This window comes from Cygnus olor, chromosome 17 (genome assembly GCF_009769625.2).
Source record: "Cygnus olor isolate bCygOlo1 chromosome 17, bCygOlo1.pri.v2, whole genome shotgun sequence".
Lineage (NCBI taxonomy): Eukaryota > Metazoa > Chordata > Aves > Anseriformes > Anatidae > Cygnus > Cygnus olor.
In genome coordinates this window covers 5,175,297-5,198,598 of record NC_049185.1, presented here as the reverse complement: position 1 = coordinate 5,198,598, position 23,302 = coordinate 5,175,297, and the positions used below count along the sequence as shown (strand labels likewise).

The 23,302-nt window shown below is 51.3% G+C and overlaps 2 protein-coding genes across 6 annotated transcripts in view; one reads left to right on the top strand and one right to left on the bottom strand.

Annotated features, from left to right (window-relative positions):
- GGT1 (gamma-glutamyltransferase 1) overlaps positions 1–23,302 on the bottom strand; it is a 66,027-nt gene that overhangs the window by 38,607 nt on the left and 4,118 nt on the right. For 2 of the 5 annotated variants that reach the window (XM_040577664.1, XM_040577663.1), the window contains exons 1-3: positions 19,380–20,167; positions 18,951–19,055; positions 5,077–5,141 (exon numbers count right to left, since the gene is read on the bottom strand). In XM_040577664.1, coding sequence (XP_040433598.1) covers positions 5,077–5,141; positions 18,951–19,055; positions 19,380–19,403 — 194 coding nt within the window. In that variant the 5' untranslated portion in view covers positions 19,404–20,167. Of the gene's footprint in view, positions 1–5,076; positions 5,142–18,950; positions 19,056–19,379; positions 20,168–20,959; positions 21,038–23,302 lie in introns of those variants that run through there. The other 3 variants (XM_040577668.1, XM_040577667.1, XM_040577670.1) reach the window with 3 other exon arrangements.
- Positions 1,710–21,842, top strand: LRRC75B (leucine rich repeat containing 75B). Its single transcript, XM_040577682.1, has 4 exons — positions 1,710–3,176; positions 7,689–7,817; positions 10,664–10,776; positions 20,199–21,842. The coding sequence occupies exons 1-4, from the start codon at positions 2,913–2,915 to the stop codon at positions 20,719–20,721; spliced, it is 1,029 nt and encodes a 342-aa protein (XP_040433616.1). The 5' UTR covers positions 1,710–2,912; the 3' UTR covers positions 20,722–21,842.

The following is a 23,302-nucleotide window of genomic DNA, read 5'->3' as shown; positions in this document are numbered from 1 at the left end:
TCATTTGAGAATGGCTTTGAGGAAATGAATAGAGAGTGACTGCCTGCTGTCTCTTCCATGATTTTAGTTACAAAGCATCAAATGAAAACAGCAAGCGACAGATTCAGGACAAAGTAAATATTTCTTCACACAATACTGCTGAGCAGTGGAACTCACTGCTGTGAGATGCTGTGCGTGCCCAAAGTTTGCTCAGGATGAAAACAGTTTTAGGAGAAAAAAAGTAAAAGATGATTAAACAGAGACATCCCTACCTCAGGAAATTCCTGAGCTATGCATAGTTAGTGGTTAGGAGAATATTTAGGAGAACACCAGCCTGCATCCCTCCTGTTCTTCTGCTTCTCCCTAGGCATGCTCTATTAGCCACTGCTAACACAGGATCCTGGGGGAAAGAGACCTGTGGTCTGATCCAGGGCAGTCGCTCTTCTCTTTCTGGCACTGACCTGAGCTCTGCTTACTTGTCCTAAAGACCAGGAGCTGGGAATGTTCCCATTACTGGACAATGGGATGATGACAAGGAGATGTGCTTGCAGCACAGAATTTGAGTGAATACAGAGAGGATCTCTGTTTGCGTTCTATTTCCCCATTCTAGATGTAAGAGAGACTTTTGGGGCAAACTAACCCAGCTACACCGCGCCCAGCTAGCTGCACTTAACAATATCATATATACCTGTATTTGGGTTTGAACCAAGTTACTACCTTTCTGAGAGGTGCTGGTATATCCACTGGGAGGGGGTGAAGCAATTCCAAGCCTCAAGCTCACATTTTGTGGTCTCTTAGCCTACAAAGAGCAGCCAGCCAGCCATTCTCCCTCAGTAGAGCCAAGCCCAGCCTTGGCATGTTTCTCATTAGCTCCTATTATTCCCGCTATTGTAGTGTTTCCAGTCTTAAAGCACATAGATGGGAGACAGCTGAATGGCTCCCACAGTTGTTTGTTTGCTAAGAGGATTTGATCTGTGGCAGGATATTTTCAAGTCACACACAGAGGAGAAGGTATCCTGGTAACAATACCATCCTCTAAGCCGCCTGCTCCTGCCGCCTCAGAACAACCTGCACAGCCTCATCCCCGCCCAAGCGTAAACTGCAGATTACGCTTCCTTCCCCTGACTCTCTGCGATAAGGCGTGAGACAATTCAGCCATACAAAGCCGTTCTGCTATTAACTGATCCCTGGGCTACAAACTCTGCTAGTGCTGCTCTCCTTTCAGCAGTGCTCCCAGACTGGAGCAGGCAGAAGCAGGGGCTGAGGCAGCTCGTCCAGCTGCTGGGCAGTGAGGAAAGGCCACTGCACATCCCTCCGTTAACACCTTACCCACTGCTGGCAGCCAGGCAGCTTTTGTCTCCCCTCTGGCTCCCAGTGACACTCCTGAAGCCATAACGCTGCACCCCATACAGCAAAGTGATTTTCTCATGACCCAGCCTCCCGGAGCTCTCCAACCAGATCCTGAAGTCCTTACTCAGCATCTACTCCCTCCAGCTGGGATTAGCCTGAGTCAGGTTCAGCAATATCTCAGGATCTGTTGATGCTGATTTCTCTCTTGCAGGTGCTTAGCTACAGCAGGGAGGGGATGAACAGGGAGAGGGAGAGTCAGGGCTTTTGTCTGATCAAACACTGAGTAAAACTCTGAGAAGGGCCTGCAGGATTTGGCCTATTATAGTTAGAGCCCTGCACAAGTACTGTGGCACAACTGATGTATTGGCCAGGCTGCTTCTCAGCCCAGCCCCATTTTGTCCCTGTCTGTTCCAACCAGACTCACACCCCTGGCACAGTATTTGAAAGAGGCTACAGGGATGCTGAGCACCCACATCTCCTTCCTCCTTCAAGGCTCTGCGGAATGCTGAGAAGGCAAATGAACCTTTCAGGCTCTGTTGAGCAAAGAGCTGTGGCTGTTCCCAAAGTGAGGGCCCAGTGGCTGCAAGAACAGGTTCTTTTGCAGAGGCACTGTGTGATACTTGTGTCACGGATGCACATGGGGAGCCCAGGCTGTTCCTACAGCTGTGTGCCCTCACGTTACAGCTACCAACACCCTGGCTTGGTGTGCAGGGCTTGCCATCTGTCATGGGCATCTGGGCTCGGCCTGGGGATGGACCTGAACAGGAGCGACCTTGTGACTCCAGCTGCAGAACGCGGAAGGTCAGGCTGAGCTACTGGTTATACTGGGAGCATGACTCGGCTGCCTGCAAAATCTCAGTGGCTAGAGATGGAATTCAGGCTTTGTTTTTTTTTTTTTTTTATTATCCTGTTGGATTACAACGATTTCGTCTGAGTAAAAGCATGCACTAAACTTGCTGTGCACTGCTCAGGGAGGGAGGGATGCATATGAGGAAAACACTTCTGCCCACCGCAGGTGAGGAACGGTGCCAGAATTGTACTATCAGTTGCAGACGACTGGCGGTGGGCAAAATTCCTGCCACTTTCTAGATTGGTAAAAACACCTCCTCTGGATCCAACAACAGACTTACAGAAAACACAGCCCACATAAGCACTGCCAGCCAGATGGCACGTTTTGAACCGCTGTTAATCTCGACAACCTTTTGCAGCGTTGAGTTTGCCCGGGAATAAAAGCTCCCCCCAAGCGCCTGGATGCAAGGAGCGGTCCCGGCAGCATCCACTCCTCTCTTTGTCTTCTCCACCGAGGAACCCCCGGCAGAACAAGCCCCGGAGGAGGAGGCGCCTCCGGGAGAAGAGGCAGAGGGGGCTGGCCAGCCTGTGGCAAGACAAGCGCAGGGGCACGGGCAAATAACCCCCGCCCGCCCCGGGTGCCCGTCCTCGGGGAGCGCCGGGAACCGCCAGGCGGGGAGCGGGGGCGGAGCCGGCCGGGAGGGGCAGCCCGACCTCCCCCTCCTCTCGGGGCACCTCCTCAAGCCCGGAGCCCGGTGCCCGGAGCCCGGTGCCCGGAGCGGAGCAGCACGGCCATGGGCTCCCGGCTGAGCCGGCAGAGCAGCCTGGAGGAGGAGGGAGCCGCCGGCGAGGAAGCCAACGGCGGCAAGGCGGAGGGCGGCCGGGGCGACTTCCACCTCTCGTCCCTGCTCCTCCACCCGCAGAGGCTGCCCGGGGTGCTGCGGAAAGCCTCCCCGGCGCCCTACGTGCGGCGGGTGGGGTGGCTGCGGGAGATCCAAGCCACCATCCGGGAGCACAAGCGGGAGCACGCCGTGCACATCCTCAGGCTGCTCAGGAAGGTAAGCGCTGCGGGCTGGGCTGGGCTGGCCGGGCAGAGCCGTGCCGAGCCGAGCCGCCACCTCCGGGGATGCTCGGTCAGGAGCAGCCGGGGGGGCCGGCAGCCGGAGCCCCCTCCCCAGCCCGGCCGTGCGGGTCCGCAGCCCCCCGGGGCGCGGCTCTTTGTGCTGCCTGTCGGGAGTCGCCCCCTCTCGGGAACAGGGGTCGGGAGCGGGGCTGTGCAGACCCCAGGCAAAGGGGTCCCCGAGCCGCAGCCGCGCCCAGCCTCGACGACCCCCCAGGGAAAAGCCGCCGGGCACCCCACTGCCACCGCCACCAGGCCCCCCGCCCAGGCAGGATGGCCAAGAGCTGGCGCTGGGAGCAGCCAAGACGGTGTTGGGGAGGCCGCCTGGGACAGCCTGGGCTGAGAGGAGAGGGAAAGGGGTCAGTGTATCAGCGGGAGCTTGCTTCTGTCTGCCGCCATTCGGGGACAGAGAAGGCAGCGTGCAGACAGCCTGGTGCCAAAGTGATGCTGAGCACAGAGCCCCGCTGCTGGAGCAGAGCCAGCTCCTCCGCTGCTCAGCGCTACCGTTGCCTTCCAGACAAACTCGGCTCCCCCAGATTGCAGGCAACTCCGTAATAAATAGCAGAGGGGACAGATCCTCCCTTCAACTCAGGCATAAAACAGCATCGGTTCTTAGCTTATCACGTTGCTTCATTATCTAGTGACACGCTACATATCTTGGGACCACAGTGAGTGTCTTGCTACAGTGGCAAGTAGCCTTTGGGTGCAAGCCCCTTGGAGCAGGGACTGGCTTGCAAGGCTGCTTGTACAGCCACGCTACCAGAGAGCGCAGCAGCCGCAGGGAGCTGCATTAACAGCCCTAGCTGCTCCCAGAGCCCCAGGTTTTGCAACACACCTGACAGTGGTGATCAGTGCGCTACCAGCATTTTTATGACTAAGAATTTACAAGACCTAAAATTACATCACTACTTTTCATGTCCACTGCCCTAGAGTTCATGGGAGGAGTACTACCAGCACCACAAACACCCTTCTTGCATGCATGTAGATTGATAAACCCTAAGCAAAAAGCTTGAATGGCAGACAAGGACTGAATAAGATTTCAAAGACGGTTTTGGAAAAGCACTGTTAGAGTCAGCCATTGACCTCATAAGTGTGGCAACATAACATGAACAGACTTTTGTAGGGTTTACCAGAGTCCAGAATTACAAAATGGCATTTCCTATAGCGCTCAGCGCCTCTCCTTGAGGCTGAAGCACTGAAATCCCTCACAGACCTTGAGGTCTCCAGAAGGTCCATCTGGGAACAGCCGGGCTTTGAATGCTGACTCACGAGGCCATTGGGAGCAGAGGGTCCTTTCCAAGCCCTCCTTTCCATGCAGCCTGCCAGTTCCTTTCGGGATCAGCTGGGTGCCTGGCTTCCCAAGTCTGCACTGAGAATTGCCATGACCTGGGCATGTTTTGCCCACTGCCCTTCCAGTTCTCCTCGTTATTTCTGGTCCCTACCTCTTCCTGTCCATGCCAAAACGGCAACTGCCTGTTCATCTGCTCACACCACCACAGTGGGACATGCATCCTGTACTCACACTGCAGCCTTCCTCCGCCAAGTTAGGCGGAACCCATCCAACACCCCCAGAACCTCCTATTCTCGGTGTGCTCAAAGATTTCAGAGACAGAGAGCTAAGCTGCTATGGTGTATTGCACCTTTCAACAACTAAACACAGCTGTCAGCCAGGCTGGGGTCAGGCACTCAGAACCAGTCCTCCTCATGTGTCCCATGCCAGCTTTAAAGTGTACCACAATCAGCCTCTTTCATCATTTTACAAAATTGCATCACTCTTCAAGTAAATTCAGTCCTTAGCTTGGTGCCCAGCGTGTCATTCCTTACGCAGACTGGCTTACCTTGGCAGTAACACGTTCTCAGGAGTCGCTGATGAAGGCATCCCAGGTGAGGGTCTGTTTGTTACCTGTAAAAAGAGACACACCTCATTCACTCCAGGGGACCACACTTTACACCATACCTTGTCACTGTGCCTTAGGCCAGGGTGTTTGCAACCCCCAGGGAAGGTAGAGCAACGTTGGAAGCAGAATTGCAACCTCCCTGATGGAGCAGATGCACTCAGCCAGACCGAGGGGTATGGGCTGCTGCTGAGTGCCTCCTGCTGCAAGGCAGCTGCTGCTCCCAGCATACACTGACCTCGTCCAGCCCTGCAGATTTACCCTGCAGGCTGTAAGTGGAGCTGCCAGTGCTTTTCAACCTGGGGTCTACAGACCCCAAGGGGCTATGGATTGTTCCTAGGACATCAGAAGGGTGTAATTAAATAAAGAAAACCAGCTCTAAGCAGATCCACTGAATAGGGATGCAAAATTTCTGCATTTTAGAAGACTACACACTGAGAACAACTGCAAACTACAGGTGTACACTCATACACATTTCTTTTGTACAGCAGCACTCGAACAGCTTCACTGCACGTGGTCTTAGTCCCAGAAATACCCACCTGCAAAAGACAGGCCAGCTTTCCTGCTGGTGTGAGTGGGCATTGATCAGCTGAGCTAGTGGAGACGTTAGACTTAGACCAGCAAAAAGTCTGGTACAATCTGATTTGCCTGTGCTGAGACACTGGCCAAGTGTCATTTTGAAGATAACGGCACAAAGCCAATTGAACTGCCCAGACTGATAATATTCTGCTTTCTGCTAACTGCAGCCACCCTTTAGGTGGCCCATTTTCCAAAGAACGAAGGAGGAGAGGAGGAAGAAAGAGAGGGAGGGTGCAAGGTAGGAATACAAGAAAAATGAACTAAAAAATGCCCCTGGGCTAAGAATTTATGGACTATCAGTGCAAAGTGAATAACCACACCTACATTTTATATAAAACCCTCGCAGGCAGGATTTATAATGGGAATGCAGATTCAGCTTAATGGTATAACTCCAACTAGGGGAGTTTAATTACTGCTCTGACATCTACTGCTGCATGCTCAGCCATGCCATCCTCTTGGCAGCTTTCTTCGTCTATGCATGTTACACTTTGTGTAGGAGGCTCCGTTTCCCCAAAGCCTTACGGTTAAGGGAGACATTGGCATGATGCCTGGGTACACTCCTGGCCCATATCCAGCTGTGTCTGTCCTTCAGGATTGATCCACTGCTTGGATTCCTTGGTTGCTTGCGGGTATCGTCTGTGTACCCACAGTGGTGGGGCTGTAAAGCATTTGATTTATTCTCCCTTCCTCCATCAGATCTGTAGTCATGATCTGTCTCTGTTGTGCTCTCTGCTTGATTTGGTCTGAGCATAGCCAGAGCAGGAGAGAGTAGATACAGCACTGGCATTGGTTGCTGCTTGGGGTTAAGATCCAGCACCTCTGCCAGCTGTGGCTCCGTCCCTGCTGGTTATGTATTTGTGTGCGTGTGCACTCTTTTTGTAAGAGCTCTCAGTGCGTCTTTCCCTGGGTGGTGCCTGAAGCACACATTCAGTGGAGCAGTGTGAACATATGGGGCACTCATTTGCTTATTCATTTCTCCTGGCAGCAGCATGCAGAATGGGCAGAGGACTTGTTTCCTCCCTCAGCTGAGCCCTCCTTGTCAACTGAATCAAACTCAGCACCATCCCAGTTAGGGAGCTTTTTTGTTCTACTTTTCTGCTGCTGGGGTATTTTTCTGCCCTCAGGGTATTTTCATGTGAGTTTCTGCAGTCTTTCTTTCCAAGATGCTCTGCTGTTTTCCCATGTGGTATCTCCCAGTTGTAATTCTTGTGTCGTATTAGGTTTTTAGCTTTCCTCTTAGCAAAAAACAGCACAGTTCTTTGCAGTTTCACCCATCTGGCCCCTGGGGAGGCATCTTGTTCCCAGAGATGCTGAGGTTTCTTCTGCTATGCCCAGAGGTGCCATGTACCCTGGGGTCAATGCATGCAAGTTGTTCTCCTAGCTCACATTGTGGATGATGGAAAGAGGACTCCCCATGACTGACCTGCAGAGCTAACTATAAATTTACCATTACACCCTAGAAGAATAATACTGCCAGTGCTTAGTACTTACTGAAAATCTCAAAGCACAGCTCACCTCGTACTCATGGACAGGACTAGGGTAGATGATAGTATCTGAATACCTGTAGAAAAGGTTTGATTCTTCCAGAAAAGCTGAGACTGGAGTGGCAGGTTTGGAGCCAGCCCTTCTGCATGGCGCCTTCCACAGATTCACACGCTGAAGCTGACAAAACTGTGAGTTTCTCTGGAGAGAATTCACTCTGGGCTCCATCCAGCCTGTAAATGATACTGCTCTTACCTTCCTGCGGTAGGTGGAAACAAGGCAGTCGGTCTGTGGGCTAACTCAGCTTCACACTGAATCTCATGCAGCTCTCCACATCTCTGCAATGCTGGGTCAGGCACAGCTGCTTCACCTTTGCTAGATAGTTTCCTATGCTGAGTAACCAGCTGGCACCTCATGGGACTTATTTTCTGGTTTCAAATACCTCATGGTTATGGCTTCAAGGAAGCCTGTGTATCTGTCTGTTTTCCTTGTAGGACCTGGGACTGGAAGGAACATTCCTCAATGAAGTCCTCTACAAAAACGCGACTTTCCTCAACTTGGTGGATCCCATCTCCCATGACTTGCTGATGAGCCTTGCTAGAGATCTTCAGTGTCCCAAAAAGGTGAACCCTCCCCTCAGCTCAGTGGATACCTTGCAACATAGCACTGATGCAGAGTGAGCCCAGATGGGGTGGCTCGTTCTGGGTGGTGTTCTGCAATCCTCCAGAGCCAGCCAGCATACACCCTTGGAGTCATAGCACATATTCTTGTGCATATTTCTCTAGAAATCAGTTAAAAATACCTCAGAACATGAATGCAGCTAGGGGAGAGGGAGGTTACAGGCCCAGAAATCAGGAATTTACTTTTCTTGCTAACAGAAAACTTGGCAGGGTACATGCCAAATAAAAATAAGCGATGAGGGGGAGGCAGATGGTGGTGGCATATTCAATGGCATGTCCCAGAGGTTCAAAACAGCTGGCTTATGGGGGGTCTATGGGGCTGCAGGGGGGAGCAGAGATCCCCGCACCTCTGCCCAAGCTGGTGACTAGGAGGAGGAGCAGAACCTCACTTCTCAGGCTTTGTCATATGAGACTACCCTAACCCTCGCTGGGGAGCAATACATCCTCCCCATAGCCCCCCAGACCTCTGAGTAAAGGGTGCAAGTTGGGGCTCAAAAAGCAAATATGTTATGTGTGCAGGATCCCTGCACTGCTGCCACAGTGCTTCAGAGAATGAAGAGAGCAGAAAGGGTGCAGACTAACCTCACAGATATCACAGTCCCACAGCAACACCAGCATCTACTTGCTACCCTTCGCTGCCACTAACACCATCCGTTCTCTCGTCAGGCTTGGCAAGTTTCAGGTTTGCTTTATAAGGAGGGCAACAGGATGAGCTTATGCAAAGACAGACATTAAGTACACGCAGCGCAGAGCAAACTGGTGCCCTAGGGAATGCCTAATGGCTTCCTAAGCCTCATCGCTGCGCTGCAACACAGCCTGAAAAATTTTCTCTTCAAGGGTAATTTTTGTCCAAATATTATAAGCACCTAAAAAGGAATCGGAGGGGAGAGGTTGCAACAATAGGACCTCTTAACCATAGTTCACTGGCCTCATCTCCAGCTGTTCTAGACTGTTTTATCCAGACCACCTCCAACCTCCCACTGTGCAGTACCCTTCGGGGTGGGGGGTGGCACACGCCATTGCGTAGATAAGATTCTCCCTATTTGTTGAGCACCTCAGGTGCCCCTTGAAGCCACCAGGAGTTTAATTAGGGGGACTGGAAAGACTCAGCACCCATCAGCAGAGCACGTCCCCTCTCCGCCCCTGGTTGAGCACCTGGTGGCTGTAACAGCATTACAGGCAAGCAGCTGAGTGCAACTCCCAGCCTGTCAGTAGAAATTAAATCAGCGAGGACACGGGAAGGAACAGGAGGGTAATTCTCAGTTGTGAGCCAACAAACAGTTGCGGGGCATTGTGCCAGCTTCTGTACTGAACCCTGGTGTGCACGTGCACCCACTTGCAAAGGTTTGCTGATGCAGGTGGCACCAGGGTGCCAGTTCCAGCCTTGCCAGCACAGAAATGGCCCACAACAGGGCATCTAATCCCAGGCACGGACCAGTCCCTGTGGGGTTCCCGAGGGAGCAGCGCTGTGCTGAGCACTGAGGCTGGGATCCCTCCTGACTTGGCACAGCAGAACGGCCACATGCTGGCAGCGCGTCCCTGGGATGTTCGGCTGATTCAGTGACTGCTTGGAGAAGTCACCGTGCAGCTGTTGGCCCACAGTACAGCTTGCAATAAAGAATAAATTAGCGTATTCCCTGACAGTTTTACTATGTGTTTACCTATCAAATCCCTAAACACATACGTTGCACCATGGCTGGAGGGCTGAGGAATGGGAATGCAGGTCTCTGTCAGCATTTGGAAAATATAACAGAGGAGGCAGAAATCCCAGCCTTCAGCAGCTGCCATTTGTCATTCTGCTTCACCAGGGGAAGAGGTGCTTTCAAAGTCATGGAGACAGGGAATGTGTGCAAAAACAAAATCAGGAAAGTAGCAGCCACCTTGGTGCCTGATGAGTTACTGCAGGGGTTGGAGGGAACTGCTGTTGGGAAGCTCCCAAACTCAAATATCTGGGAGAAGAAATGACCGCAAGGAAGGGAGGTGCAAGATGGGGACCTCGCTGGTTCCCTGTCCCAGCGTCTCCCAACTGTGGTATGGGAGGGACCAAGAGTCCAGGTGCTGCTGCAGGAGGAGCAGGGGTGTCCCAGAGCACATCTCTCCCAGCGAGAAGCACCTTGGGGATGGGGCAAGGGTGCTGGCTGCTGGACTTCCACATCAGGGGAGCAGATGGGCAGTCCAAAGACAGTACGCAGCTGAAGTCTGGGAAGCACGGTGACAAGGTAATCAATAGAACTTCAGCACAGTCCTGTAACGCAATGAGTCAGCAGCTTGTCTGCTCACGGGTGCTGCTGAGGATACAACAGTGAGGAGCTGAAACACTCCTGCTGTCCCCACGTTGTGCTTTTGTGGAAGTACAGCTCTTCTGAAGGAAAGGGCCTAGGATTCCCCTGCACAGAGCCCCTTGCGCGTTGTCAGCCACTCCCACCCTCCAGGCAAGCTCTAACCATGACACCCAGCACGATGCCAGGCCTAAAGCAGGACCCCCTGCCACAGACTCCCGTCTGAGCACCACCTGCTCCCCAGTAGGATGTGCGGTTGCAGCCCCAGTCCCTGGTCAGGGCAGAAACAGGCTGGCTAGGCTGAGGTTCTTCCTCCACCTGGTATCCCAGGAGGGACTGCTGTGTCACACAGAGGCATCTCTGGCCTTGTCACCCTTCCTCTTATATCCTCTTCTCCATCTCCTATTCATTTCCCCTCTTCATTATCACCCCTGTCCCTTTCCCATCCTCTGCCTTGCCTCCTGTTATGCAGCACCACACGCAGAGACTAAGCTGTCCCTTTGCTTTCAGGAATATGACCCCTGGAAATCCTCAGACAGGATCTGCAGGCAGCTGATTTACCACCTAACCCCGCACTCGAAATGGCACCGACACGGCATGCCCCGGAGGAAGTCCCAAGTGTGGTAAGCGGCCTGGTTGGGGACAGCAGGGACGGGCACGGAGCGGGGTCTGCCAGGAGAAACCGTGCTGCAGCCAGGCATCATCCCAGTCTGCCCCTGCTGCCCATCTTGGAGAAAGGCAGGGTTGAGAACCTGCATGGCAACCTCTGCTCAGCCTCTTAGAAAATCTCAGCCAAATGGCGCAGCGTCAGTACCAGCACTCCTCTCCCTGGCTTGGTTTGCTATTTGCTCCTTTTCAATCCCACTGCGTTCGTGGTACCGCAGCAGCAGGCCCTCCCAGCAGGGCCTGCAGGGTGCACGGCCCAAGGAGCATGGCCAAAGCCGCAGCCCTGCCGGCCACCCTTCACTCTGCCGAGCTCAGCCAGCCCCAGATCTGCACCCCACTTCATCCTTGTTCATCCCCATACAGCTTCCCTGTCTGCTGGGAGGGTCTCACGATAAAAGGCAATGCCACAAGCTGCATGCGCCGCTCCACTGGGAGCACTTTGCGGTGGCTGGCAGAGAGGTGGCCGTCCTTGCTTGCCTCCCACGGCTCCTCCAGGAGCAGGACAGAGACCCAAGGTGGTGCAGGGCCTCACACGCAGGGAACACAACTCAAAGCACTTGGCCACAGGTAACTCCCCAACGGCGGCTGCTTTCTGTTACTACAAACTCATTCAAACACCCACACTTGTTCTCCCCCGATACTTGCTGTTTTTTCTAACGAGGTAAAGAGCAATCCCTACTTCTCTTAAACCCACCCCTTCTCTTGTTTTCTTCGAGCAAAGCATTTTGCTATGACACAGATCTCCAGTGCTGAAGGAAAGGGAAAAGCAACTACAAGAAGAGCCCCATTAGCCTCCCAGAAATGAATGTAGGATTGGGTAAAAAGATAAAAATGGCAGTGCCTGGTCTTGGCCTTTCTTGAGACTCTCAGAGTCTTTGATGGATGTGCCAGCAACTTAAAATTCCCCACGGGAATTGATATTTCCATAGCACCTTTTGTTCTGACTCAGCAGTAGATCCCCAGCGTGCCTTAAGGAATAAAATCATATAGGTTTGCTGCCACTACAATTTCCAGGCTATCTGCCTCATATCTGTAGCCCCCCGCCCCGCCCCTTGCCACCAGATCTGCATGCTCTGTGACTTTTAATGCACAGTCTGCAGGTGGGATCAAAGGCACAGAGCCATCAGTCAGTCCCAGGGTACCAGAAACTGCAGAGCAGCAGTTTGCACCCAGCCTGCCATCCTTCAGCAAGAACATCAAGCCTGCGCACTCACCCAGTAGTGACACAGAGAGCAGGTCTGGGGCCAGAGAAAGGGTCCAAACCCCACAGAGAAGGGTCAGGTAATACCCCAAGTATTGGCTGGGTACAGAGCATCTGTGAGTATGAGCAGGGAGAAGGCAGCAAGGCAATGTGTGAAGGAGGGGAATATAGGTCTAAAATGGCTGGCCCCACCTGGCAGCCAGACCCAGCTGCAAGGTGTTATATAAGACACAAAATAATTTTGATTAAATATTAAACAGCATCACTTCCCCTTTGAAAACTGGAGAGGAACTGGTTTGCAGTTTGTGGCAAAAAGCACCTGCAGAGTTGGCATCCTTGGCTGCTGCAAGAAAATGGATGTTGCCAGTAGCAGGAAAGCAAGAAATAGCTGCTTCACTTGGAGGTAACAGGGCCTAATTTTGTCCAGCCAGGCTGTTCTTAACTGATCTGAATCCTCCACTTCCTGCCATCTGCTAGTGGGAGCACTTTACTGTGATGTGTCTGAACCCATGCCGTTGGCTTGTACCCTTCCTGCCCTCAAGATCCTTTAAAAAGTATATGTGTAGCAGCAATACTTCCGAAGGCATTTCTAAAATTTATTGGGGATCTGGGACAGTTGAGAGGAATCAGTGCATGCAAACCATATTCAGAAACTGAATTTTGTGGTCCCCTGAGCTTTGGCTTCTGGCTTTCATGGAGCTGGTACTCTTGTTCTCTTCTGAAATGTGATTTCTGCTTTCTGGCAGCATGCCATATGGGTCCAGAAGATAATTAACAAGTCCAGTACACAGACAGCTGTGAGCATCTGCCAGGCATTAATTACATTGGAGCTGTTGTGGAGATGTGGCGTGGGAGGTGGAAAGGACCCGCACTCCTACAGCCAGATCACACACAGGTGTTCGCTCCATGGCCAAGCAACAAACCTGCAGGTCAGGAACAAACCAGTCGCATCCTCATCCACTCTCAGTGGAACCCCAAACCCTCAGGAAGTACAAACCTGAGCCACCCATGAACTGATGAAGTAGAAAGGATAAGATAAATTTCTTCAAGCACTCCTGTTTTGGTACACAGCAATCCCAGCACAGCTGGAACTGTAAGCTCTGTTAAGGACCGGTCAGGCTGCTACCAAGCAGGTTCAGTCTTATACTATTCGTGCCATAGAGCCCCAACAGGTACCAAACATTCACAGGTAGACTAAGTTTGCAAAACACCATGAGCTACCAACAGAGCGATGGTAATGGGGCCCCGGCCCTGAGCCTAGGAGAGAAATCAACCCACTGCAAGTTGCCATCAGCCCACGTGCTTTTACCAGCTGAAGGCCCCAGGCCAGAAGCAGAGCCCATAGAGAAACGTGGAAGGAAAAAGTTTATTGCAGCAGACAGAAGGCAACAGGAGCTGAGTGGGGAGTGGAGATCCAGCCCAGGGTATCTCCGGTTTCTCCAATCAACTTGTCACAGATGATGCAGGGAGATGGGTCCATCTCTGCATGCCAGCTAGTGGGTTCCTGACAGCAACTGTGTGCCTCATGCAATCAAGGCTTTGCAGTGTTCCAGCTGTGCTTTCACCCAAAGGGACCTATTTCAGCTGCCCGGGTTTGCCACACTGAAAGCAAGGGGCTCCATTCTCCTTTCCTGCAAAATCCCATCGCAGGTCTGCAGCTTCCAGCCAACAGCCTGCACCCCACCTTGCAGCTACTTGGGTAGGCTGCCTAAGCAAACAGAGAAGTTGAGCTTGTATTTGTAGGGGATTTAAAATTAAAAGCCTGAGGATAACATTTCCTCAGCAGGAACCAGCATGACCTTACTGCACAATTGTCAGTCTCTTACATCCTAATGGGACTTCAGTTATAGAACTGTTTTACAGTGGTATAGATTCTTCACCCTTAATGAGATGAACACATCCAAGGGTGTTGTTTAACTCCAGCTTCTAATTAAATCGATGTTTATTGTGTAAAGAGTAATGGGTTAAGAAATACTTCTCTCTGTGGACATAGGCTTTTTAGGCTATCAAGACCACTTCTGTGACGTTTTGACAGATGCAAAACTTTTGGATATTACTAAATGTTGTTTTCAGATATCTCGAGGTTTCCTTAGTTCAGCGTTGCGGGAGGACTGCATGTTCTCTTCCAGAACAGGGCTGGACCCAGAGGGCTCATTACTTTCCAAGGGCAAAGCCACGCTGGACTATAGTTCAGAGAGGAAAGGTAGAAGGGAATCAGGTGAATGTAGCCTTTGACTGGAGAGCTGGGTCACAGCCTATACTGCAGTCTAGAAGCTGTGGGTTACAACTGAGCTGCCTTGGCAAAGCTGGGTCAGGGAACTTCATGCAGCTTCCACTTGCATTGCCCCCAGAGCTGGCTACTCAGTGCCCTCCTTTCTTTAGTGCAAAGGATCAAACCTGAGCCCGTAAAACACACAGGCAGCAAACAGACTGATCTTTGCAAGCAGGGTGTTCCCGGTACAGAGAAAAAAAAATTCCACACAGTAACCTGTTCTGGAAGAATAAAGGCAGTTGCGTGCATGGAGTTAGTAACTCACACAGTGCATACATCTGGGCTTTCCTTGTCACAAGTTGCACCATGGTTTTTGTTCATCTGCCTGAGTGAGCTTCATTTTGAAACACCTTGGCTAATCTGAAGCTGGGTGGGGAACCAAGTGTTCCTTCTGGGCTTATTGCTCTGTTGCTCATTTATTGATGTGCACTGCCCAGACATTGCGGCATTGGATGCACTTTAAAAATGCAATGAAAGCATTTGTGTCTAGAAGACTACAGGGAAGCAGCTCAAAAGGGCTTTGGGTCTTTTTTTTTTCCCCACTCTTGAAAACATCACTCAGGGCCATGGATGACAGCTCTGGCAGATTAGATCTCAGCCTTCACATTGCCTGAGATGAATACTAAGTAGAGCTTCCATTTCACCCTTATGCAACAGAGTAAACAGCCACCACCATTCCTGTTTTAGAGACAGGAAGCCAAGTTAGAAGAATACAACTCAATTAACAAAAGTCACATGGTAAGAGTCAGATGTGAGTACAGGAACTGCCTCACACAATGTTTTTTGAGAAGCTGCTGCTCACAGAGACATCGACAGACACAAACTGGTGAATAAGCTGTGGAGAGACAGCAGCTGTTCCCTCAGCTTACAGTGCTGAGACCCAACCACTACCCGTGACCAAGGTTCCCAGCAGCACTGGGAGACAGGTTCATCTGGAAAGGCTGTTAGTGATGGAAGGGGGCAGCCGCACGTTGACACTGCCCTGTTAGAGATCAGAAGGAAAAATCCAAGACCAACAGGCAGGAGAAGCAGGACACAGGTGGAGAGATGAGCAGGGAATGAAAGGATGCAGGCTGGGTGGCAGCTGGGACCTTCTGCCTTCATGACTCTTGCACAGGTAAATGTTTGACAGAGCTGGGAGGATGAGAGGTGCTCAGCTGCATCATCACCGATGGATATCCATATCCTACCCCAGTCGCAGAGGGAGGGTGCCAGGAAGAAGGCTGCCTTTGTGTTCCCTTCTCTCCTCAGGGAGGAATCTCCCCCCAGCTGATCAAAAGAGCACGGGTGCAAGGATGGAGACGTGACTTGAGGGACTCCTCATGGAAGCGGCCTGTTTGTGCACAGCTTCCGTCTTTGCAGACGTGCTGGGCCCAGCCTCAGAACAGCTTGGGCTGGGTTAGCCTAGGTCAGCACTTTTGAGGCTTCTCATTCCTTTGTCTCATCAGAGGCAGCTAAAGCCAGCCCTTCAAAGCAGCACCCTGTGCCACAGGGAAGCAAAGGCAAACAGATTATGCTAAGTAGACATTAAAAAACCCAGAGTCCATCCCCTAAACTGCTGCTTAAAGCAGAGCAGCCATCCAGATACACCTGCTGTTGGCTGTTCTGCCTTGCACAGAGCCTAAGAAACACCTGACTCATGGCTAATTAGCCACCTCTCCTCCCAGACTCTTTCTGTAGCTTGGAGACAGGGCAAAGAGGCTGCACCTGCAGGACCCTGAACACTCGTGCTGAACAAATTCCTTCAAACCCCACGTCAGGAGGAGACCAAGCACCACTGTGGCTGCTGCCGGTCCTGGTCATTGCACTGGTGAGAGCTGCTACAGCCACCAAAGAATTTAGCTGATGAGGAAGAAGCTGAAGGGCACTGATCTCTTCAGATGGCAGGAGGGCAAGCACTGTTCCCCACTGGAGGCTGCATCCAGCTCCAGGCAGGCAGCAGGGTCTGGCTGCTGATCGCCTTTGCTTCTCGTTCAGTTTCACAGAAAAGCTGGATTTCTCACTTGAAGCTGTTCCTCCAGCATTGGAGAGAGTTTCCTCTCTAAATTTGCTGCAAAGATTACAAACACCATCTGCTTCACTGCATCCAGGGTCCAGATCCTTGCTAGTTGCAAATCCTGGCAATTAGAAATTCACACGCAGCACCAGTTGCAGCAGCACAAGGTTAATCCAGCCTCCAGTGCTTTGCAGTCCTCCGCCTACAAGTCCCATGTGCATCAAGAGCCACGTCACTAAGTAGCTGTTTTGTCTCACACAAAGAAGAAAGCTTCTTCAATTAAAGCAGTCTTTAAGCCTATTTTACTTGCAGAAATTAGGGGATAATAGATGACCCACTTCCCTGGAAATAAACCTGGCATTTGCTCAGCTGCTGCACGGATGTCTGAGAGCTTGGGGTCTCATCCTCCCCTCTGCCCCCAACAGTCGTAGAACTCAACGTTCCAAAAATACCAGATGTCAGATAATTCGAAGTAAAGCATTTACAGACATCTCCCTGCCACTCCTCTGGCCAAGGGACATATTTCCCTCTGAAGCAAGAGGAGTGGGCAGCTATTCTGTGCCCTGCCCCAGAGATGGTATTTAGGTGCACTTCTTGCAGCTGCACAGGAACACCAAGCAGGCAAGGAGAATTGCCAGGAATCCCAGCATGCCGGTTCTGATGCTTCTTCACCTGCCAGAGAGCCAAGGGGCTGCTGCAGCATTAGGGGCTATTGTCAGCCAGGGCAAGGCTTCTACCAGTTTTCCAACTAGAGGCATTTTTACAGGCAAGAGAAAACCACTGGAACTGAGACAGGAGGTTCAGAGTCACCCCTGCAGGTACAGAAATGAGGGCAAAAGGAAACAGCAAAAACGGAGAGGAGAGGAGAAAAACCAACAACAAAAAGCCAGCAAAGGAAGGAGGGCCCTGGCACTGCACAGGATGGTTTAAGCACGTTCAGCCAGGAGCAGTCCAGCCTGGAGAATCAATTACAGGACAATGATTTTTCTGCTTGACTGAGGCTTCCTTGAGGTACTGGCTTTCAGCTCGGGGGAGCAGCAGAAGGTACTTGCTCTGGTCAAGTACAATCCATGACTTATTACTGCAGTCCCTGCACAGCAGTCAACAGGAGGGGAGGCTTAACGGGCAGCGAAACAAGCACATCACTTTTGTCCTTCTGACATTTCCCCCCAATTATCGCTCCCTGCACTCAGAGCCAAGTCACCCAAAAGAAATCAAGAGCCATTCAAAATCACCCCCCTCTTTGGAAAGTTGTTACTGCAGATACAGCAGGAGAAATGGCACCTGAATGCTGAGGCCTGCCAGAGGGAGTGGTGCCAACTGCAGACAAGGCCTGCAGCGATCCCCCCCACCAGCCTGCTTTCCATCCCCGTACCAAGCTGTGGTAGCACTAAAGCTCGCCCCTTGTAGCTGTACATCAGAAAGGTCAGATGAAGAGAAGGACCTCCTCACCCCAAGCCTTGTCTGTGCAAAGCCTTGTGTCCCATCTGCCTCCCCCTCCAGGATCTGCCATGGGTTGATAGCACTGGGGAAGAGAATTTTCAGGAGGCCCAGGTTCTGCTTGCACAAAACGGATGCTGAAGTAATTACAAGCTTGCTTCTAACCTTGTTTATCCTGTATTCTCCCTACACACACACCAACAAAGCCTTAATCTAAACCAATTCTGAGGCCAGAAAGGACTTCTGTCTCATCTCTTATACCAGCCAGTGGTATTTTGTGCTACACCACTGCCAGGGACTGGTGACAAACCATACCCCAAAAAAAAAAACAAAGACAAACTGTTTTTCCAGGTGAGACGTAGAAATACAGCCCCCATGCAGCCTGGGCTGCTGTCAAGCATCCCTTGGATTACCCAGGAAAGAGAGGCTAGCCCAGCACCATCCAGACTGCAGCACACAGTTCACAGCTTCCACTGCTGCTGTGAGCAATGCGAGTGATTAACTCTTTGCAACCCTGTTTCAGGGACTCTGGTATCACAGAGATACCAAGTGCTGTTCCCAAGCAAAGGCCCTTTGGAGAGCTCACTTGTGTGCTCTTGGACCAATTGTAACTCCCCACTACATCAGTCTCTGCTGTTTGGCAGTGCAGCCAAGCACTGCCCTCCTTGTCCCTCCCGTGATTCACTGAGCGAGCAGTCTGGGTCATGTAAAATGTAAGCATTTGATAAGTGACACGTAAGACTCTCTCGAACCTTCAGGTCTGAATGCAAGTTATTCCATCTTGTTAGCACTTTCTAGCATGAGAGCTCGTTAGCTTAAGTGCATGTTTGCAGGTACAGCCTCAGCCCTGCACAATGAATTCCCTCAGGACCCACAAGCACATATAGAAAAAGCCAGAACAAAGTGCTGCCAATACCATAGAAGGAATTTGGGGGCTAGAGCATAGACAGGGCAGACTGCAAGGTCACTTCCACCTCACACTCCTTCAAGGAAGCACAGCTGCGGGCATACCAGCATCGAACACGTCCATGAAGGGCTAATGCATACACTGAAGCACATTTATTCCCCTGTGTTATCAGACACCCACAGGGAGTATTAGGGGTTGAAGTTTCTGGGATGCCATTAACTACATACATAAAGCAAAGCTTTAGAGGCAGCATCGCAACCTCCCCACAACTGCAGAAGGGCCTGGCACCACTAAAGCTCGCGGGGTCATTCTCACCTGCCATGGTAGCTCCTGTGGCGCTGGAACCTTCTCCAAGGAAATTGCATGTCCCCACGTACCTGCTGCTCTCAGGGCCTGGCTGTGCCGCAGCCATGCAGGACACTACAGAGAGCCAGATAGGAAGAGTGGGCACCTTCAAACCAGTGGTTAATTCTTAGCCCACCCTGCTCCTCCCGACCCCAACAAGGCACTTTTACACCCCCAAAGCATCTGACTAAAGACACCAGTGGGGATCCTAGTAGAGCTCCCATACCCTTATGACTGATACAGACACAACTGGAAGGACAGCAAGGCTAGTGTTATTTACATAGAAGAATTAGTTTTTCAGACGTTACACCAGCACACACTTTTACTCAATCCTGCAACATCCTCCCCCCGACCTCCTATAGCCCCACAGCTCCCACTTCTCACAGCACTCTCACAGACCTGCAGTCCGTCACAGAGCTCCATGTCCCACTCATTTTGCAAATCCAACAGCCCTATAGCACACTTTTACTTGCTATGCAGCCTACCTCCTCCTCCTCCTCCTCCTTCCATTTGCCAGGCAGATAGCAAGAACCACAGCTAAACCCAACTCTCTCTAGATTTCTTTTAGCACCCCTATGCCCTCCCCACCTCCTCACAGCTGCAGCAGATCCCAGATGATCTGCTGACCACAGGGACCTAAATTAACAGCCACTGGTGCTGCTTACTGCTTGAGGGACACTGGGGAAGGCTTTTACAGGGACATGTGGTAAATCCACTTCTGGAGTGCGGTTTGTCTACAGGTTGTTTTCTTGACAAAATATCCTTTTCTCAGCCTTTTAACACTACTCTACTTCTGCAGAAAAATCTGTTTGCAACAGATCTTGGCGTTCACCTGGAGAGGTGGCACAGAAACAGCCCCCACACAGTGCAAACCGGTGCATTTGGAAAGTTTGCTTGCCACGGTTATTTCTGCTGTCCACGCAGCACTGAATGTCTGTACATGCACATACAGACAAACCCTTTGAAATGTGCTAGTGGAAGAGAGCTTAGCAACACGGGGTTAGCCAGTTCTTGCAAAGTTTATGTACAAGTGCTGAGAACACACGGGAAAGCTCCAGGACACAATCTGCCCAGAGGCATGGTGCAGACCTTGTGCCCATTTCCCAGACAAGCTCCATTAGCCTTTTGCTGAACGTTCTAGCCCAAGTTCCTTGTGAGCCCTCCCCTGCTCCAAGTATATACCCTTAATGATCTCTCTCTATCCCTTTCCATCATCAGCCTGAAGACCAGCCTGCAGAAGAAAGTGAGCCAGGACTCGATGGATCTGTCAGGGATCCCCCTGACCATGCGGGATGTCCACCGCATGGCCTACTACCTGCAGAACAACGGGGACCACCTCACCTCTGTGGACCTGAGCTTCACCGAGCTGAACGATGACATGGTGCGCCTGCTACTGCCCTTCCTCTGGGCGCTGCCCAAGCTCACTCACCTTTCCCTCAACGGCAACCGACTGACGCGGGCGACCATGAAGGAGCTGACTGACACCATGAAGGACATGAACAAGTTCCCTTGCCTGGCCTGGGTGGACCTCGGCAACAACGTGGATGTTTCCTCCATGCCACAGCCCTTGCTCGTGGGCCTGCGCAAGCGCCTCAGCCAGCAGACCACGCTGCCTACCATCTATGAGGCGCTCGACTGCGACTCAGAGATCTCCAGCGGGCAGGAGGGCAGCCAGCTGGAGGATGAAGAAGCAGGAAGCACCCCGTTGCATGCTTTCCCTCAACAGGGCTGCGAGAGGTGACTGGACAACAGGCCGGTGCTGGCACACTGAAGCCGTCCCAAGGAGAAATTCTGAGTACAAACACCGAGCAGAGGGCCAGCTTTACCGGCTTCCTTTGGCGCTTTTCTCTCGCCTTCCCTGGCATTTCCCCCCCAACTTGCTGTGAGACAAAAGCCTGTCGGTCCCCACAACGTGCTCCACTCCCTCCCCTCACTGCCAAACCCATTGCCCACATTACAGAGAGGAACCAGTGACTTACAGTGAACCTGGTCCCCAGGCAGGGTCTCACTGGAGAACAGGAAAAGACCTGTCGGAGTCAAGAATATCCTCCAGAAGCCATTGGGTTGAGGGAAAGTGATGTGGGGGGAAACCTAAAACAGAAACAGGCTTGTAGTTTACTTCCTTTCTTCCTTTTCCTAGGCACCTTGGAAGGCTTGGGACCTGCAGTCTCGAGTGTGAAAGGAGGTACCCCAAGAGCCTAGCTGTTGTGGAGCTTAGCTGAAGGGCTCAGAAGCCAGAGCTGGAGCCCGGCAGTGTGTCTCCCTCTTGTGTCTGGCTCCTTTTGTTTTGTTTTTTTCCTATTGTGTGTTTTGTATTAACGTCTGAACAAAGGGACTTGGTCAGAGACCATTGGATTGCATAGGCTGGGGCGGACACATGGCTTGGAACTGCAGCATCAGGATATTTGCTGTGTGACCGGGGTGAGAGGGAGGGGAAGGAGGTATGTGTTGGTGGGAGCATGGGGGATGGGGTGAGTTGGGATGGGAAGGCCGAGGGTAGAAAAGGGAGGGGAAATAGTCTTGTGGTTTAACAGGATTGGTTTCAAGAACTGTGTTTTTGTATTAAAATTACAACTTCCAAGTGAAATTAAGGAGAATCAGACAGCTAAGCGCATAACTGTGACACTAGAGGAGCAAGCAGCAAACGTGCCAGAGGTGGGCACTTCCCAAACTAAAGCGCAAAGCGTTGGCTCCTCATGGCATATTGCACACCTCTTAATGCAGAGACGTGATGTGAGCAGCTGCATTGCCATTTCCAACGCTGTCCAAAACCAAACCAGTGATGCAAAATTTCTAGTGTTTTCCACATTGCTCATGCTCTATATAAACACAATAAACAATTCTCTTGGATATAAGCGTGAAGCACTGCTAAGTCTGAGTATCTGGGTTGTTCACAAACTGAGCCAGCAAGCCAGCCGCTGCAAAATAAGGACCAAGATTTCCCGTGCAGCACCTGAGCAGTGGGAGAGGACCAGCAGGTGCCATTCACACCAGTGAATGAGGTTCATTCCTCATAGGAGGATGAAACATCTGTGTTCATTTGAGGTAGGCTGTGGCCTTCCATGTTGCAAAAAAAACTTTATCTGGTAAGTCAAGTTCTCTCGATTATCTGTCCCCACAGGAATTCAGGGAGCGGATATGATTTTGAAAGAGTTAAGAGTTAAAGAAATCACATGGATTAAAAAGAGTACCAACATACAAATCCTGGCCCTCCTAAATTACAAATGGTAACCTTGTCTTTCTCTGCTGACTCTCTCTGGGAGTCTCAACACATAAGTAACTCTCATATACTAAGCCACACAAATCCACATGAAATAGATTCTTTCATACTCCTTGCTGATCTCTCAAGATGTTGCAAAAGCAAATTGGTGATACTTACTTATCAAGTGATTTATCCCCTTTGGACCAAGAGTGGGGGCACCGGGTGGTATCAGTATCTCTGATCAACTGCCAAAAACCTCAAGTAGACCATGTCCCTTGAGGAAGAAGGCTGGCTTTAGAGACACCTGTAAGTATTATAACCTGACACTGCGAATGCTGGACCTGGTCCTCTTCACACTTGGGTCATTGGATGCTTTGCCACTGGAGCAGGACCTCATAACCTTCGTGTTGTTAACATGCAGACAGAAGCGTTGTAAAGGCTCTGTCCTCCCAACCCAAAAGAGCAGAAGATACAAGAGGTAAAGCAAATATAGCTGGGGCCAGGTGTTAGCTGCCCCATCCCAGTGAAGGTGGGAGAGAAAAGGCCCCTTGCCAGAACATGGTGCTTGGCCAGGAGGATGGGGAACAGGGAGCGCTAATGTAGCTAGGCCCCAGCACAACTGGTGGCAGGAAGGGAGCATGTTCCCCTGCACAGTTCTCACACCCCAAACCACTTTTTAGCCCTCCTAGTGAATCTGGATAAGTAGAGTAATTTCTGTGGCACGAGCTGTATTTGGGAAGCATGAGATTGCTTTGCAGAAGGCAAAATAGAGTTTCTCAGTGGCCATTCCAATTACTGGGGAAAGGCTGTGCTGCTTTCAGAGGTCACCACCTGCCTTTCTTCCCACAACTCACATTTCCCCACTCCATGCAGTATCTGTTTCCTCCCCTATTGTGGAAGAGATGGTATTTATTTTTTTTCCTTTTCCTTCTTTTCCTTCTAAAGTACCTTTCAGCAAAAATGAAAAGCATTTTGAATGTCAGCAGAATCTGCTTAAACTCTTACAGTCTAAGCAGAGCAGCAGGCTGTGCCAAGAAGAAATCTCAGGCATGAGGCATTTAAATGAAGGCTCGGTGCCACCTGGTGAGTCACAGTGGCATATCTAGAAAGATGTAGCAAG

Excerpts from the sequence above, each read along its gene's own strand:
- LRRC75B (XM_040577682.1), top strand. The coding sequence starts at position 2,913 with ATGGGCTCCCGGCTGAGCCGGCAGAGCAGCCTGGAGGAGGAGGGAGCC. Across the intron at positions 7,818-10,663 it reads ATCTTCAGTGTCCCAAAAAG|GAATATGACCCCTGGAAATC; the intron begins GTGAACCCTCCC and ends CTTTGCTTTCAG. Across the intron at positions 10,777-20,198 it reads CGGAGGAAGTCCCAAGTGTG|CCTGAAGACCAGCCTGCAGA; the intron begins GTAAGCGGCCTG and ends TTCCATCATCAG.